The sequence below is a fragment of the Cuculus canorus genome, chromosome 1 (genome assembly GCF_017976375.1).
Source record: "Cuculus canorus isolate bCucCan1 chromosome 1, bCucCan1.pri, whole genome shotgun sequence".
Taxonomy (NCBI): domain Eukaryota; kingdom Metazoa; phylum Chordata; class Aves; order Cuculiformes; family Cuculidae; genus Cuculus; species Cuculus canorus.
In genome coordinates this window covers 153,374,924-153,389,849 of record NC_071401.1, presented here as the reverse complement: position 1 = coordinate 153,389,849, position 14,926 = coordinate 153,374,924, and the positions used below count along the sequence as shown (strand labels likewise).

The 14,926-nt window shown below is 46.3% G+C and overlaps 1 protein-coding gene across 1 annotated transcript; it reads left to right on the top strand.

The window, feature by feature from the left end:
- Positions 1-642: 642 nt before the first annotated feature.
- IL2RB (interleukin 2 receptor subunit beta) lies at positions 643-14,926 on the top strand. Its single transcript, XM_009568390.2, has 10 exons — positions 643-923; positions 2,171-2,268; positions 2,574-2,700; positions 4,242-4,347; positions 5,389-5,497; positions 6,472-6,620; positions 7,049-7,220; positions 8,979-9,075; positions 10,897-10,981; positions 12,074-14,926. The coding sequence occupies exons 2-10, from the start codon at positions 2,187-2,189 to the stop codon at positions 12,899-12,901; spliced, it is 1,755 nt and encodes a 584-aa protein (XP_009566685.2). The 5' UTR covers positions 643-923; positions 2,171-2,186; the 3' UTR covers positions 12,902-14,926.

Genomic DNA, 14,926 nt, shown 5'->3' with positions numbered 1-14,926 from the left:
TCTGGACTATCTGCGAGGCTCGGTTGGAGGGTTGATTCTTCCTTCTGTGGAGCAAGTAGGGTACATGGCTGGGTAGAGAGACCACGGGATGGGTGTTCCTGCGGTGTCACACCATCTGCAAGTGTGAGGGTGGTGCCTCAAACTTGCTCACACTCAACATTGCCCTTGTTCCACTTCTGCTCTGACCTAGGATGGATCCTCTGAAACTGGGGCACTGGTGGGGAGCTTGATTTCATTCTGGTGTTGCTTATGTCAATGTTTCGGGTTGTTTTTCACAAAGTGGTCCACAGTATTTCTACTGCAGATAGATTCCTAGTCCCAGTTTGACCTGCACACGTGTGAAGACCCTGTGAGTGGTATGAGTGATCTGTCTGGGTGTTTGAAAGAAGAAGCTATGGGTCTCTTGCCAGTGTCCCATGAAGACAAGTTCTTCTCTCTTTTGCTTCCCAGAAATAGTTACAAACTGGTCCCAGTATATCTGAGCACTGCGAGCTAACACCTGATTCCTCCACCCTTGTTTCTTCACCTATTGCTTTACCAGCAGGAAGTAGGACGTGGTTTGGGGCTTTTTATTCTTGGCCTCACTAGCCTTTTCGATACTTCAGGGCCTCGTCTCAGTCTGACAAGGCAAGAAAGCAGCAGCTTCCTGTGCAAAGGTGAGAGGGAGAAGACGGAGAGACCACGCACATGTGAGAGGAACAGCTCTGCAGTGCAACTGCTGGGCTGAAGGCATCTCTATCACTCCAGCAGCACTGGCTAGCAGCTGGACATGCATTGAACTAGGATATCCACCTCCATCCCTCTCCCTTTCCCACTCCATGCTCCCCTAACGGTTGACAGCCAGTACCTGCTTCCATCCAACCCAGTGACCTGGTCCCTGGGGACTTACTTCATCTGGACCATCGGGTGCCTGCAGCGGAAAGGTAAAAGGGGTGATGCCAGCTCTCTCCCACATGGGGGTGGCTGATCTGAAAAGCGTCTTGGAAGGAGTTTCGGTCTGACAAACTGAATCTCACCGTTGGGGAGAGCTGAGCACATGTTTATCTCTCTGTCTTTCCACAGTCCTCTCAAATCATACCCCACATCTCACAACCACGTCGACTGCTTTCTTTCTCTCTTTCTCTCCCCTTTATCTGTTCATGTGTTGTTGTCAAATTTTTCTTCCTCTGAACCTAATCTTTTATCACAATAGGAATTGATGCTATGCCTCATGCCAGCCCTTTATAAACCCTCTCTTTCCCCACCCCTGGCAATCCCAGCAGGGACCAGCAGGACTCTCGTCTTGGTTTGCTCAGCCCTGCTTGGGCTCCAGACCTGCTGAGAGGTGAGGGCGATGCTTTCTCCTGTGGGCAGAGACAGACTTTGAGGTACAGGTGTCCAGGTGGATGAGGAGAGGGAGAGGCTTGGATGAGAAGCCTGTAAACCCTCTATTTCTCATATGGAACATGGCTGTACAGGCTATGTAAGATTAGTGTCCCCGGGGTGCATGAGTGGATGAGGAGTGTTGCAGAATTTCCTTATTGAAAAGCTCAAATTTTCTGCTATACCTAAAAGCACGGCTCCTTCCATGGCAGTGCAGGGTCTACTTGGCAAGGATGCTGCATGGTTTGTGTGTTACTATGTAATATTTTGTGATAGGATAAAGCCATGACTTTCCAGAACCTGGTAAACTCCTTCTTCTCCCTGATTTCCTCCCGTGTCCCAAAAGAGCCATTCAAAATCTAGCTCCTAAGTCATGAGCTCTGCAACTAACTTTTGTCAGCTGCAACCAAAGACCCCTCTAACTCAGCAAGTACCTAGTTACTTCAGTCTTACCAAAAAAAAAGCTCTTGAAACAGCAAGCCATGCACAACCAAGGCAGTATTCTCTACCTGAGTCAGCAAGCAGCCTGAAACAAGGCACACACACGTTTCCAGAAGGCATTACTGCTGCAAACAGCCTGTCTGTGTTGCACTGCAAATGGTTTCAGTGCTGAACAAAGCACACAAGGAGGAAAACAATGAGGTGCAGAGGGAAATGCACGCACTCCAGATGGGAAAGAATATGAGCTTCTGAGCCTGGAAGGCTGGCACTTGCTTTGAGCTCTGCCCTGGAACAGTGGGTGCCTCCTGTGAGATGACATCTGGCTAATTTGCATTGCTGAGCAGGGGGGGCGTCTTCTCTCTTTCAGTGTGTCACCAGTACAGATGAAGCCCTCTTTGCTGCTTCTGTGTCACATCTGGCTGTTCAGCCTCATGCCTCTCTCATGGACATTAGATTCGGCACAAGGTAAGAAGTGATTCCCTTCACCTGTGCCAGGTGGGTGAGCCGGGAGGGAGTTCAGCTGCAGGAGTGTGCATGCTGTGATGTGTGCTTGTGTTGTAACATACAGCCAGAGGAGGTTGTAGTAGTTAAAGGTCTCTTATGAGAACGTCAACCTCCAGAGTGGCTCTGCCTTTCTTACTTGGAGAGAGTTATCCAGCAGGGGAATTGGTCTGTAGTTTTGGATGGGCAGAATTATCTGGGGTGATAGTTAATACCAAACACCATTGCTAGTTCAACCACGCTGCTGTCCCTCTCTTCTCTGCTGGCAGGTGCCTCCAGCCTAAATTGTTGGTATGACTCGCGGGCAACTCTCTTCTGCGACTGGAACCCCAGCAGGGACCTGGTTGAAGCACCATGCCATCTGGAGATTTTATCAAATTTAGCTCTTTGTGACAGGTGGGTGACTGAGGAAAGACAATGCTTTGATTGAAAAGTGTCCTGGAAATTTTAGTGCTTAACATAAATGTAGGCTTCCCCTCCATATGTCAGTTGAAGTGGAGTCACAGAGCCGAGGGGCTTTGTCTAGAACTCTGTCCCTAAACCACTGGGCTGAGATGCTCGCCGCTGCTTAAACAGTGTTTGTGATCTGACGATTCCAAACTGTCTAGCACAGCCCATCTTCCGGCTCCGTGATCCTACCTGTGCTTCTTTTTCCCAAAAAAATACCTTTTCCCTTACAGCGACTCAAAGGACTGAAAGGTATTTTCAATGGAAAAGGAGAATATATAGAGATGGGGGTGGACAAGGTGGAATTAAAGTTATACAGGGCCATTTACCCACTGCCGGAATGAACTGGAATGTTGAATCCTGAGTGACAATCAATGAAGGAAAATATTATTCTCCTTATCTCCTTGGTCCTTTCGTATCACTCAGTTCATGATGTTTTCCTCTCCCACACGTCTTCCAGCAGAGGAATAGTTGCATGATCAGTACCACATTCAGGGCTAGTTGAGTCTCTGTGGTCTCCAAATATGACATATACATCCAAGAAACTTATCAGCCTCCCCTAGGGCTTTCCTAGGTCTCTGAGATAAGGAGAGGCTCAGTGTGATTTTGGCAGTGGGTGGGTTGCTCATGACTGTCATAGAGACGTCTCATAGAGGATGAGAATAACAAATATATAACGAGGCCAGGTTCACGGACCTAGAAAGCCAAAACTTTTATGTTGCTCCATGAGTATGAATCACAGAGACTGGGGCTGGAATTTGGGCTGGATTTGGAATTGTGCCATTGCTTGAACAAGGCTCTAAGACTGCACCTCTCCCCACCATCAGCAAGCCCCAGGCTTGGTCTGACATTACGGCTGCAGCAGCCAGCTCAGCCTGATAACCCTTCAGCTGCAACACCACCACTGTTCTCCTGTTTGTCACCCCCTGTGCTATAGCTCAGCTACGGCTGCCCAGCCACACTTGCCAGAGCAGAAGAGAGGTCATGGTGTAGTGCTGTCAAGGTTCTGTCTGACTGGGGTGTGACCTCGTTCAGAAGATACATCTCACTCCATATCTGAAATGCTACAGGACTGTCAGTGGCTTGGAGTAGACCTGTAAGCCCTAGAGGGGCTGAAACAGGCATCTGTCTCCCAGGGCTGGATTGGCACGATTGTGGGCAGCAGGTATGTCTGGGCTCTGCACGCCCTCTGTGATCAACAGATACTAGAGAAGGTAGCAAGGGGGGTTTGTGAAGACTTGGAAACTGGAAACCTCCTGTTATGTTTGGCCTGAAATAACTGAGATGCACTAAGCCTCCACGTTCCAGCACATAAAATTTATCTGAATGAGGCAGTAGGGAGAGAAAGTGGGGTTACATCCTTGCTGTAACTTGTTCAGCTAACATGGTAGGGTGCAAAATGCTTTGAAAGGCCTATAGTGTTACATAATATTTGGCTAAATAGAAAACAGCCTGCCCAGCTCATTGGAGTTCTCCTGCTTAAAATCCAGGTTATTTCCCTTACCTGAAAAATTCAAGGAGCACTGTGAATTACCCAAGGCAGAACACATGACAGGATTGAGGAGATGCATCAAGACCTTCAGCAAAAACAGTAATGTGAGTAATTCATCTGCTATTTTGCAACTAATGACAAGGTGGAAAGGTGTATTTTGTGAATTTTTTGATGTATAAACAGTGTGACACACAAGAGCAGTATAAAAATCCCAAATCCAATCCTTAACTCCAGTTCTGGAGTGGAGCTTGAAGCTGTATGTTGTTTATAATGCATTGCCCATGTGGTTTCCTCTGCTGGGAAGACTGGCTTCATTGTGAGTTGGGCCATGCTGTCCCGACATGTGCTGAAGAGGTGCAGGATAGATCAATCACATGCAGTGTCCCATGTCTCAGTTACCTGGGTTTGGCCCTAATTCCTTCCTCTGAGGAGAGATGGACATCACCACCAGCTCTGAGGTCACCTCTTGACTTCATTGTCCTTGAAGATATCAGTACCATTTTCCAGATTATTAACAACTGTCAAATGCAAGATGCAACACCAACACACAACTGGAGCTAATGGTGATGCAAATCCTGTAGCTGTTATTCTTTATTTAAAGCAGTCTTTTTTAATAAAGTCACAGCCAGTTCAAACAGTGGACAAGCTTTCTTATATTTGCACATCATGTGGGAAGACAAATTGTAGAGTTGATATACACTCTAAAACCTTTTCTTTCTAATCAAGCTAATTTTGCTATTGCTTTCTTAGAATCGTTGCATTTGAAGAGTAATATTTAATACTAATGTCATCTCAATCTTGCCAATTAACACAAAATATTTTAGTAAAAATATTCTTTCTCAATAGATGTTTCTCAGAGAAAGTACTTTTTTCCTGCTCAGTCAGTACATTCAGCAATCCCAGCAAACTAGCATATCACAATATTTTTGTGCCCTTCTTGCCAATGAATCAAAAAAAAAATTCAACCACATCAAGTATAAATCTTTGGTTCCTCATTCACTGTTAATGTTTATGCCTTTCAGCCACAAATATAGTCCATATTTGTTGCCAAGTGTTCCTAAACCTCTTATACATAGGAAATGCTTAGAGATATGAATGCCCCTTGATGAGGCTTCAGTGTCACCAATGGTAGATTTTCCTTGCAGACTCAATGCTTCACCACTGCAGATCGCCTGAAGATGTCTGTCCATTGTCAAATTGGAGACAAAAAGACAATACCCGTGCAAATAGAAGATTTCAGTCCACTTGCAAATAGTGAGTACTTATCTGTCCTACAGTGTCCGAAGTTTTACCACAAAATGATAGCTAATTTCTCTTGCCCATCCACTCCTATTCAACTCTCATAGCTGATTTTAGACTTAGGTCTTTTCCTTGTCCCCTGCTACTGCTTGCACAGGTAGACCACGTTGACTTCTGCCACTTGCACCTCTAACATGCCGTGTCATGCCAGGCACTTTCTATCCTGTCCTCTCCTACGTGTCCTAGGACACTGTTAAATGGGAATGCTTTGTACTAGGAGTTCTGGCTTCAAACAGGCAACAACAGCTCAGCTGATATGAAAAATGGGTGCAGCTTCTCCCCTACTTCTCTTACTAGATGTGTGCTTCCACCTTCCTTTAACTCAGCTTTCACATGCATCAGTCTTTGTTGAAAGGACTCAACTCACTAATCCAGCAGAAAACCATCTGTTTGGGTCATTTTCCTCTGGATGTGTGAGTTTATCTGACTCAAGGAGATGTCCAACAGAGCTGCTGCAAGGTGACATGTTAGATGGCATGGTTACAGTTAGGGATTGGGAAGAATTAGCCTAGATAGCCTGTGTAACTCCGTCCCCTGTGGCTGCAGCTCTCTGAAAGAGCAGCTGGGAAGCAGCTGTCTCCCTAGCCATGCTCCGTTCCTGTTCATACAATTGCCTTGTGGATGATCTGTACAAGAAATGATGCATGATCTTATGGGATTGATTGCACTGACTGCAGGGAGCAGTCCCCTAGGCTCACAGGAGCAGCTGACTAACGTAGTCCAGAGACAACAGCCTTTTGCCTTCAGTGATAGTGGGGAAGAAGGAGGAACAGAGAGGGGAAATTCACTAACCATCTCGTGTGGCCGTGGCTGGCTGGAGTCTATGAGCACAGTCAAGACACAAACCCTGTTGCAATGAGGTTTGCAGTGGAGCCCTGTTATGGACAGACAGTGCGAAGGTATCAGCCCTGCTCCTTCTCTCATTCCAGTAAAGCTGAGGCCTCCAGGAAATCTTCAGCTGGCTAGAAAAACTGAAAACACCTACAACTTAACATGGAGCCTGAATATTTCCTCTCACTATTTGGATGGGGAGCGCGAATATCAAGTGCGGTACCGAACCACGAGTCAGTCCTGGGAGGTGAGTACAGAGTGGAGCACTGGTACCTGTCATTATATAAATTCTGGTATTCTTTATGTCACCTAAGACTTGTTTCTGGGCCTCCCCCTCAAAACAAAAACTGTTGTGCAGCTGAAAAGCAGATGACACCCCCGCCATCCTTTTATCTGTGTCACCTGCTGCCAGTGTTTGGTGACCACATGGAGGAAGATGGGAATCCTATTCTACTTAGTGCTCTCACAAAGAAATCCAGATAATTCCAGGACAGACCTGAAAGGGATTTAAAAAACAAAGCAAAGAAGACTTGTCCTTCAGGGAGAACAAGCAGTGCACATGGTGTAGAGATCTGAGACAGGTCCTCTTTGAAGGTCTTGGAAGATACGGGTAGTATGTGACATTGTAAGCCATGGCAGAGTGATGAAAATGCTCTAATTTTGTCCTTCTTCCAGGAGGCCAGGAACTTCACGATTGTGCAGGACCAGATGTGGGTGGTGTTTGAGAGCCTCTCTCCTGACTTAAAATATGAGGCAGCTGTCCGTGCAAGACCAGGTGCCTCAAGTACTCACAAAGGCGTGTGGAGCGACTGGAGTGAGACGATACTGTGGAGGACACCTGCCAATCGTAAGGATATGTCAGGCAGCCTGGCTGGGAGGGGAAAGGGGGAACTCAGGGAAAACAAGGTAGAAGGGCCAAGCAGGATGAGAAGCTGGAGGAAGATGGGTAGGGAGGATTGCGTTACTTGAAGAGCAATAGAAATGTTAGAAATTTTGTGTCCCTCCTTATCTGTTAGGTCAGACTGGCTCAAAAAGACTTAAGGGAAAAAACTCCCTAACCCCAAAAGAGCCCCTCTGACTTCCAAAAGCCAGGCAAAATTCATAAGATCTAAATCAGACACTGCTTCCCCAGAGGAGTAAGGCCAGATGTCTCACCTGCAGAAGCAGTGCCCAGGATTGGAATTTTCCCAGGCTCCTCTGACCCAGGAACATAAATCCAGCTTTCCAAAACTGGCCAGTTAATTGGAACCATTGATCAGCGAAATGCAGTTAAACACAGCACTCAGCTCTTGAACCAAAAGAGAGCTGAGCCCAGGAAGCAAAGTCTCACAGAGAGTGAAAGAGACTGATATGCACTTAAGCCCCTTCCAAAAATGTCTGCTGAGACTTGCATCAATCATTACCATTAACGACATCATGGAGGACACCTCCAGCCTTGAAAGACAGTGCCCTGAGCAAATATCTTCATTTAATCACTGGCTGTGGTCTCTGTCATTTCTTTTCCAAAAAATAAGCAGATGGAGGTTATTCCTTCTCATGTCACGCCAACTCTGCCCCTGCTCAGCCCCTCCCTGTTGTGCCCTGTGTTGGTATAAACAGAAGAGCTATGTTTAGAAAGGGCACTGCGTTGCTGTGGTGATCAAATTTTGACAGTGTGTGATGTCAATGAATAGGATACAGCCGCAACCAGTTGTCATAGCAACCAAGACCCAAAGATAACCAGAGTACCAGAGGCAGAGGAGACAAAGTGATCTTAGTAGCATCTCAAGGACAGGCAAAGAAAGAATGTCCTAAAAACGTCCCTCCTTCTTTTATTTCAATCTACTCCCTCACAACTACTCCAGAGGAGCTCTGCAGGCCCAGACCAAGGGATACTTGGGGGTGGCAGGCAGGAGAGTCAGGCACCAGAATAGCAAGGTGAAGCAAAATTGCACTGTGGAGATTTGTGTGGAAGAGCCAGATAAAGAAAAGTTTGAGATAATGCCAGACAAGCATAAGCAGGACTGGCAGTGCTGGCAATGCAGGAGCTGAGTTTCTTTCTGGTAACCCTGCAATCCAAGTACCAAAATCATCATGTGGTGGAAAGCCGTAACCTTTATAACTTCCTAAAGCTTTCCCACACCTCTTCAAAGAGACAAGCCAGTTCTTTGACCCCTAAACTTCTCCATCCTTGGTCCTCCTGCCCTCTCAAAGACCCATGAACTCCATGACTTTGCCTCTCCCACTGTTTCAAGTCTCCAGTCCCACTTAAGCTGACTTTAGGACTCCCTGCTTTCTTTTGCATTGAAAGAGGCAGGCTGATGGACACTTCAACCAGTAGACTGTGCCACCTCACCTGTGGCAGTCCCCCAGCTGTGGTATTGTTATGGATGGGGAGTTCAAGCAGTTCAACACAAATTAGCTATTGAGTGATGCCAAGTAGAGTTTGAAATTCATCTCTCTTGAAGGCATCCTACACAACACAGCAGAACTCATTCCTCTGACCTGTAAACTATAATTTTATATCACTGATCAGCCTGAACTGACATGGGAGGGCTGCAGTTCCTACTTGCAGAATCCTGGCTAAATTTTCACAGCAACTCCCTCATTCTCTCTCACCTTGCAGAAACATCCCAGCCGTTCCTGCCAGCTCTCATAGTGAGCACTTGCATCTTTGTGATCATTGGGACTGCCTTCCTTATTAACTTACGGAACCTGAAATGGTAAATGAGAATCAAGTTTTCCTTTCTGTTCCTCTCCTGTATCTTGTGTGTCTTCTCAAAACTGGTGTTATTTTTCACTTGGCATTACCAGGAGAGAGAGTGACTTAATACTATGGTTTATAGCCCAGCCTTCTGAGGGTGACATTTGTCTAGGGAGATATAACACCACCAAAGACGATGTGTTTTCACCACCATCAGCATATTGTACCATGCTCCTGTGACGCGGTGACATGACCTGGCGACATGCCCTGGCTGAATTCAAAACTGTTGCTTCAGCAGTTCTGCTGCCCATGGGTTAGAGTGGTGTTCCCTGGCAGGGACGCACACTAACGGCCTCTTAAAAAGCTGGCCACTGGGCTGAGCGCTCCCTCGGTAGAAAGGACAAAGCAAGCCTATGTACTGCTGCCTTCTCACTTAGTTGAACGCTCCAGCAAGAGCTCTGTCAGGACATGCTGATATTTGGTCCGTAGTCAAAACAAGGAGTAAAATTCTTCCTTTCCCTGGTCTGTGAGTCCTGAAGTGTCTCATCCCATGCTAGTAGACGTCTACATGACACTTTAAAGATCTCTTTGCCAGAGCTTCTACCTAGGCACTGTTTTTATTCAGGACTGAAAGTGTCTCACAAGTTTACTTTATGCAATAATATGAAGAGTGACATGTCAGCATGGCAAGGTTAGAAATGGCCTCCGCTTTTTTTCATCACAGGCAAAGAAGGGGCTTTGTTTCATGGCACAGAGCAGGGACAAATGTTCTCAAGGGTGAGGCAGCAGAGGCTGGGTTGGCTTCTCTCTGAGAAAAGAAGGAGATGCATACTGGAGGAAGATGAATGCTGAGAAAGTCACTGGTCATTGTGTTTCACCTTGAGTCATAACACAAGGGTGAGGAAGTGTTAACTATACAGCATAGAGAGAGATAAAAAAGGCTCCTTTCTCCACAGAGTATAATTAACTTGGGGGAACTGGATGGAGGATAATGCTGAGGTAAGATCCAAGGAAGGATTAGACATGCATGAATGAAAATAGCATCTGCAGTGGTGTAAGGTAGTTTATATGCAAGAATTAGCAAATTCTGATGCTTCAGAGAGTACACTGATTGCCTCCAGAGGTCAGGAGGGTTTTTCCTCAGAGCACCGCTCGCTAAAACTTCAGCAAAGAGCTGACAGGATCAGCCATTGTGTCTGAGGGACTGAGAAGCAGATTAGATCACTTCATGGTGCCTCAGGATAACACTGAATCCAGTAAAGTAGAGGCCACTGGGCTGGTGTGAGGAATGCTCAGATGGCTTGCATGACCAGTGTGTCCTAGCTATGCCATCCAGTGTCCTGATAATGAGACAAACGTTGTGGCACAGCTTCGATAGCTATGGCCCCATTCAGGCCATGTCGTCTGAGCCACCGTGGTGGCAGCAAAGCAAATTGTGAGCAACTCACAAGAGCTAGAACTTGGAAACAAAGGCAACTCGCGCAGCTTATCATCAGGACAGGGGGAACTAAGGAGGCAAGCGGAGAGGTTGAGATGACCAGCCAAGACAGGGAAGAAACCAGTGAACTGCAGGTTGCGCTTCTCTAGGGAAAAGAACGAGCAGAGAATACTGTACAATGCCAGGTTTAACAGCTTCAACTCTACACCTCTCATCCCCGAACTTCTACATTTCAAGACACACAAGAGCAAGGAGATCCCTCAGGCTTGTTCTTATTTTACCTCTCCTCCATGCCTGGATAATGCCCATGAGCTGCAATGCTCTCTCTTATGCCCACCACAGTGCCAGACTGGTCAGGATCATGACCTGCTTCATTCTTTCTTCTCATTCTCTTCTCTCAAGGTTTAAGAAGATCTTGAAGATTCACATCCCAGACCCCGAGAAATTCTTTCCCCCACTTGTTTCTGTCCACGGAGGTGACATTCAGGTATGGGACTGGGGATGGTGCCACAGGATTATGAAGGAGAAAGAAGGGAAATGAGGGTCTGGCTACACACACTCAGGACAGAGAGCTGGTTGCCAGACCTACATGTGCACACACAACACGTGCCTGTAGCACCAGCTGAAGGGTTCTCAACTCGAGGTTTTTTTTTCTCACCTTCTAAAACCTGACTCTCAGCTGAGGTACCTCTAATTACAGAACTGAGAAATGGCAAACCACACAAACCTCAGCACCCTGCGCTACTAAAGGGGAGCCTGAGACAAAAGAAGGGACCCATGGGAGGGAGCTTGACCTCTCAAATCCTTTTGCACCTGATTTCAAAGCGTCCCTGCCTGCCCTAGGCTGCCCAGCTTTTCCCCACATTTCCTGCTGTGGTCCTCCCCTCCTGGCTGTGAACCTTTCCTCTGCTCCTTAGAAAGCTTAAACTACAGGGGAAGAGTGGGGACCTGTCAGGGTGGGAGGGTGCAGCAGGCACTGAAGACAGTTTCTCAGTGGAGAAAGAACTAGAAAAATTGTCTTTACTGGCCATAAAGGCAATGAAGTTGGATGGTATCAAAACCAGTTTATTTTTAATGATAATGATGTACTGCAGTGTCACTATGGTGAGCATGGAAATCTAGGCACAAGGAGCCTGGAAAGAACACTTTGGACAAGAAACCTGCATAGGCCCATGTAGATGTATCAGAAGCTGGCTCAGGACCCAGGAATAGATTGCATGAGATGCATCTCAGTACTGCTTTTCATGTTTTCACCTTCACTTCATCTCATGGTCTTGTAATTTTTTTCCTTCCTCTCAATTTAATCCTCCATCCTCTATTCCCTCCCTTCTCAAAATGTAGGCTTGCAAAATCTGTTCTTGATTTCAAAGAGACAGAAAGATATACTTTTTCTGAAAATCCTACAAATGACACATCACATATGTGAATTGCCCTCCCCACCACCTCTGGCAACTCTTGCTTGGACAGGGAAAAGGTCACTTGATTGCTGTGGGCACAAAGGAGAAGAAACCCTTCGTTGATCTCTGAGTGTTATACTTTGGGTGCTAACAGTCTCTATACTCTGTTCCTTCCCCATCAGAAATGGCTCTCCTCCCCATTCTCCACATCTTCCTACTGTGTGAACAGCACAACCCCGGAGATCTCTATGCTTGAGGTGATGCAGAAGAATGACCAGGAATCACAGTTTCTACTTTCCAAGGGAACACTGATGCCCGAGCCACCTTTAGAAACCAGTGGCCATTCTGTATCCAGCTGCTTCACCAACCAAGGCTACTTCTTCTTCGACCTTCCCAACTCCTTTGAGATTGAGCCCTGTCAGGTCTATTTCACCTATGAGCCTTTCACCCAGGAGGGCTGTGGCAGTGAGGATGGCAAGCCTTACCATACCCTCCCCTCCCCCGACCTCTGCACAGTGGCAGAGGACATGCCCGTGTTGTCCTACAACTTCCTTCAATGTAACAGGGTGACCCAGGGCTTCCAAAACAGCTTCTTTGTGGAAGAGACAGAAGGTGAAGCCAAATGGGACACAGCTATTTCTGGGGCTCTCCAGTCAAGTGAAGGCACCTCACCAAGACCAGTTCTCAAACAGGATAAGAACGTGACAGACAAAGCAGATTTACAACCTGCTGAGGCCCTGTGCCAGCTAGACTCTGACTTTCCTGACCCACCAGACCTGCATGACGGTGATGTTATTGATATAACAGAAGGGGGCATGAAGACAGGTCCTGCAGTTGTCCCCTATACACCAGCAGCACATGCTACCTCTTCTTTCTCTCAGACTCCACCTCTAAGGCAAACCCAGAATGAGGACCCATGCGGAACAGCCTTCTCCAACCAGGTTCCAAATACTGGTGCCTACCTTTCTCTGAAGGACCTCCAAAGCCAGTACAGCCATCGCTCTGTCTAGGATCTGCCTGGAGGAAATGCACAGGTGGGAAAGGCATTCTCTGCAGAGAAAGCTAGATGAACTGTTCTTCTGTTCAGGACATGAACATGACTTCAGCATCAAACCCAATGGGACTATTCTTTAATGAGGCTGGAGAACATAATTACTCTAGAGGGTTGCAAGATCAGAAAATGGATAGGATGGACAAGATGTAAATTCATAGATGGCTTACAAGAGTAGCACTTGTTCCCAAGGTAAAGTGTGAAATGAGAGGACATTTTGCTTGGACAACTGGACTAGTGGACAGTAAAGCAGTACTTGGAGAGTGATAAAAGCACATTAAACCTGTTCAGTGCCTACACAGACTTAAGAGCCTGGTTCTTAGGCAATATAGGCCAACAAGGACTCACCTTTGTAACTGAACCTTTTTCTCTGCTGTTACTGTATCCAATGGAATAGAAACCCCTTCCCACACTGCTCAAGTGCTATTCTGAACCTCACCAGTTTGTTTTTTCCATCTCAGCTCCCAATAGGAGGCTGTGCCAGCTCTTCCATGTTCTGCATCTTAGTGTACAATAGCACACAGCAATGAGGGTGAGCAGGGACATGGCCCATTTGCCTCATATAAGCCTAAAATCCTCTAATGGAAAGGAGAAATGCTGGAAGAGGTGGACGAGATTTTACAGGGGACAGCAGCACTACAGTCAGTGCTGAGGTGGATGAGGAAAAGGATGAAGATATGTCCTCCTGACTGACCAAAGGTATATTTTTTTCTGTCATGTTTCCACTTCAGGTTTTAATCAGAAATTACATTCTGAGTTACTCGGTCCAGCCTAAGACTTGATTATCTAAGGTCAGCTCAGAGACACGACTGTGTCAACTGTATAAGCAGTGCAGTGTGAAAGAAATACTCATTATTGGGTTAAAAATAGTGGGGAATTCCCCTCCTCCCCACCTTTCTTTCCCTCAGGTCTGATGATGGCAGTAAAAAGAACACACACAATTTCCCATTCTTGCTGCAATATTTTTAATGAAATCGAAAGCCTTTCTGCCCTGCTGGTAAAATACAGTTATTTGACTACGATAAGCTGATTGCAGAATAGTTCATCCCACATCCTGTATTAGTGGAAATCATCTCAGCAGTAGTACCCATTCCTTCCATTGCTTAAGGGAAACCACTGCCTAATTAGTGGCAAAGATGTGGTGAATGAGCCCAGAAAACTAATCCACAAATCAGCACCTTTGATGAAAAAAAACTTCAATCCACTCACAGAGAAAGGGGATAAAAAAGACTATTTTTTTCCTCTCTGGGTTGAGAAAAAACAGAAGAAAAGTGGCAAGGCAAAGGAAGCCAAGCTGGTTTGGTTGCATCCATCCCTGCATTCATCTGTACCATCTGCCCATTTTCTTTTTCTGTTCATCAGTGGGAAAAAAACCCCAAACCTGCTGTAAAGATCATTTTTCTAAGAGTTTATGTATCAAAAGTGTCAAGGATATCAAACTTATTGGTATTTCTGTCACCCCTATGAGTGTCATCGAGAACTAACTCTTCCCTACCTCTGTACGAGTGTTGAGATTCCCCTTTGTTGGTCCCACACTGTTACTCAACCTTGGATTGTGCAGCCTGAATGTTATTAAGAGTCCCAACTATGGAGTCACCCGCTGGATTTGCTTTCACCTCAAAAGAGCCGCTCAAAGGAGTGGAGCCTATCTGCAGATGAGAGGGCTGGGAGAGTTATACCTCTCCTCTCATCAGTTTCTTCACCACCTCCATCAAGACATGGACCACTCTGTTGTCTCCAGAAGACAATAGGTGAAGAGGACCCCACAGCTTCCCAGATAAGGAAGCACAAGGCTTGTCCAGCTGTTTGGTGTACTTTGAAAATCTTTTCAGATAGACTTCAAAGACACTGAATTCCTTATCACTGATGGTCAATTTGCTATCTTACATGGCCCAAGGATCCTAATGGTACTGATGGTTATCCTGTCCCAATGTAGGTCTTCATAAGCTTCTCAACTATTCTTGCTGCTAAGTACAAACTAAAA